This window comes from Austrofundulus limnaeus, unplaced genomic scaffold, assembly GCF_001266775.1.
Source record: "Austrofundulus limnaeus strain Quisiro unplaced genomic scaffold, Austrofundulus_limnaeus-1.0 Scaffold1944, whole genome shotgun sequence".
NCBI classification, from domain to species: domain Eukaryota; kingdom Metazoa; phylum Chordata; class Actinopteri; order Cyprinodontiformes; family Rivulidae; genus Austrofundulus; species Austrofundulus limnaeus.
The window spans coordinates 40,979-42,786 of NW_013954346.1; the positions used below are offsets into that span (position 1 = coordinate 40,979).

General features: G+C 45.2%; 1 protein-coding gene across 1 annotated transcript in view; it reads left to right on the forward strand.

Moving 5' to 3' along the window:
* Positions 1-248: 248 nt before the first annotated feature.
* The window catches only part of LOC106536713 (calcium-activated potassium channel subunit beta-4), a gene marked incomplete at its 3' end in the record, with an annotated part of 2,794 nt that continues 1,234 nt past the window's right edge, over positions 249-1,808 (forward strand). Inside the window, 1 exon segment of the mRNA XM_014034030.1 lies at positions 249-488. Coding sequence (XP_013889484.1) covers positions 324-488 — 165 coding nt within the window.

Sequence of the window (1,808 nt, forward strand, 5' to 3'; positions counted from 1 at the left end):
AGTTGGGAGGAAACACAAACTGCAGAGTTTTAGCTGCTCTGATAGGTTTTACCTGCTAATCCTGGTTTTAGCTGTTTGTGCTTCTTTAGCTCATTGTTCTGACTGAACTTGGTTCTGAGGGAAAGTTTCATCAAACAGCAGATTATTTTTTAAATCAGGCAGAAAATGGAGCCTCGCTGGAGGAGGAGGAGGAGGACTCATTTATCCCCCTCTCTCCCTCCTCCTCCTCCTCCTCCTCCTCCTCCTCCTCCTCATCCTCCTGCTGCTCCTGCTGCTGCTCCTCCTCTCCTCTCCATGCCGGAGCTCGGCTCCTCCGGGCTGCCATGGCGAAGATCCGGGTCTCGTACGAGTACTCCGAGGCGGAGGACAAGAGCATCCGTCTGGGTCTGTTCCTGATCGCCTGCGGGATCCTGAGCCTCTTCATCCTGGGCTTCTGCTGGCTCAGTCCGACCCTGCAGAGTCTGGAGAGCAAAGCTGCCAACTGCACGGTGAGAACCCGACCGGACCGGACCGAACCGAGCCGAGCCGCTCCGGACTCGTTTTTTATTCAATAAAACTAGTTTCTGCAGGTTTGAGTTCAACTTTGACTGTAAATAAAAATAAAAAGCTTTAATTTTCAGTCAAATAACTTTAAACTGGAAGAAATCATTTAAAGCAGAAACTTTGTTTATTTAACCAGATTAATAATTATTTATAGTTTATTATTCTGAGATTCTGGTTTTATCTTAATAATAAAGTCAGTTTGTTCCTAACGGCTCTGCAGAGGACTGGTTCTGGTTCTGGATCAGTTAAATGGGTCTGATTGTTGATTGGTGCTGATCATATTAAATTATTATTAATCTGTCTGATCATTGTTTGTTTGTTTGTTTGTTTTCCTGCTGAACTTTATTAACCATAAAGCTCAGTTCAGTTTATTCTGTAAACAGAGGAGCTGATTGGAGGAGGGCAAGTCAGACTGGAGACCATTCTAGACCCGCTGGTTCTGGACCCGCTGGTTCTGGACCTGCTGGTTCTGGACCTGCTGGTTCTGGTATCAGAGTTTATTCTAACATGTTTCTGTGTCAAAACATCAATGAGGTCCAGAATCTTTATTTGAACTCTGCAGGTGGACCTGATGTTCTGCACCTGAGCAGGTGTAAACATGGGACCAAACAATCCCAGCTGATGCTAACATGCTAACATGTTCACATGCTAACATGTTCACATGCTAACATGTTCACATGCTAACATGTTCACATGCTAACATGTNACCATAGACCCTCAGGTTCTCAGGACCTCCATAGACCCTCAGGTTCTCAGGACCTCCATAGACCCTCAGGTTCTCAGGACCTCCATAGACCCTCAGGTGTTGTTGTTTGATGGATTAAGTGAAATGGTGTCAGTGTGGGAACACTGGGAGCTGCAGGACTCTAGGTGTAAAAACTGGATCCAGTCTCTCTGCTGACAGAACCACCATCTGTAGGATCAGCAGCAGAGAGAGAATCTGTCCTGAGGACGGGTCGGCACCAGAACCTGTGACAAGGTCCAACATCTGCAGAACTCTGAGTTCTTCATCATGAAGACTTTAATCATCATCATCATCATCATCATCATCATCATCATCATCATCATCATCATCATCATCATCATCATCTGTTAAAACTGCAAGATGATATTAAATATTATGCTTAAACATCCAACCATCATCCAACCAACATCCATCCAACATCCATCCATCCATCTGTCCAACATCTATCATCCATCCATCCATCCATCCATCATCCAGCCATCCATCCATCCATCCATCATCCATCCATCCATCCATCCAA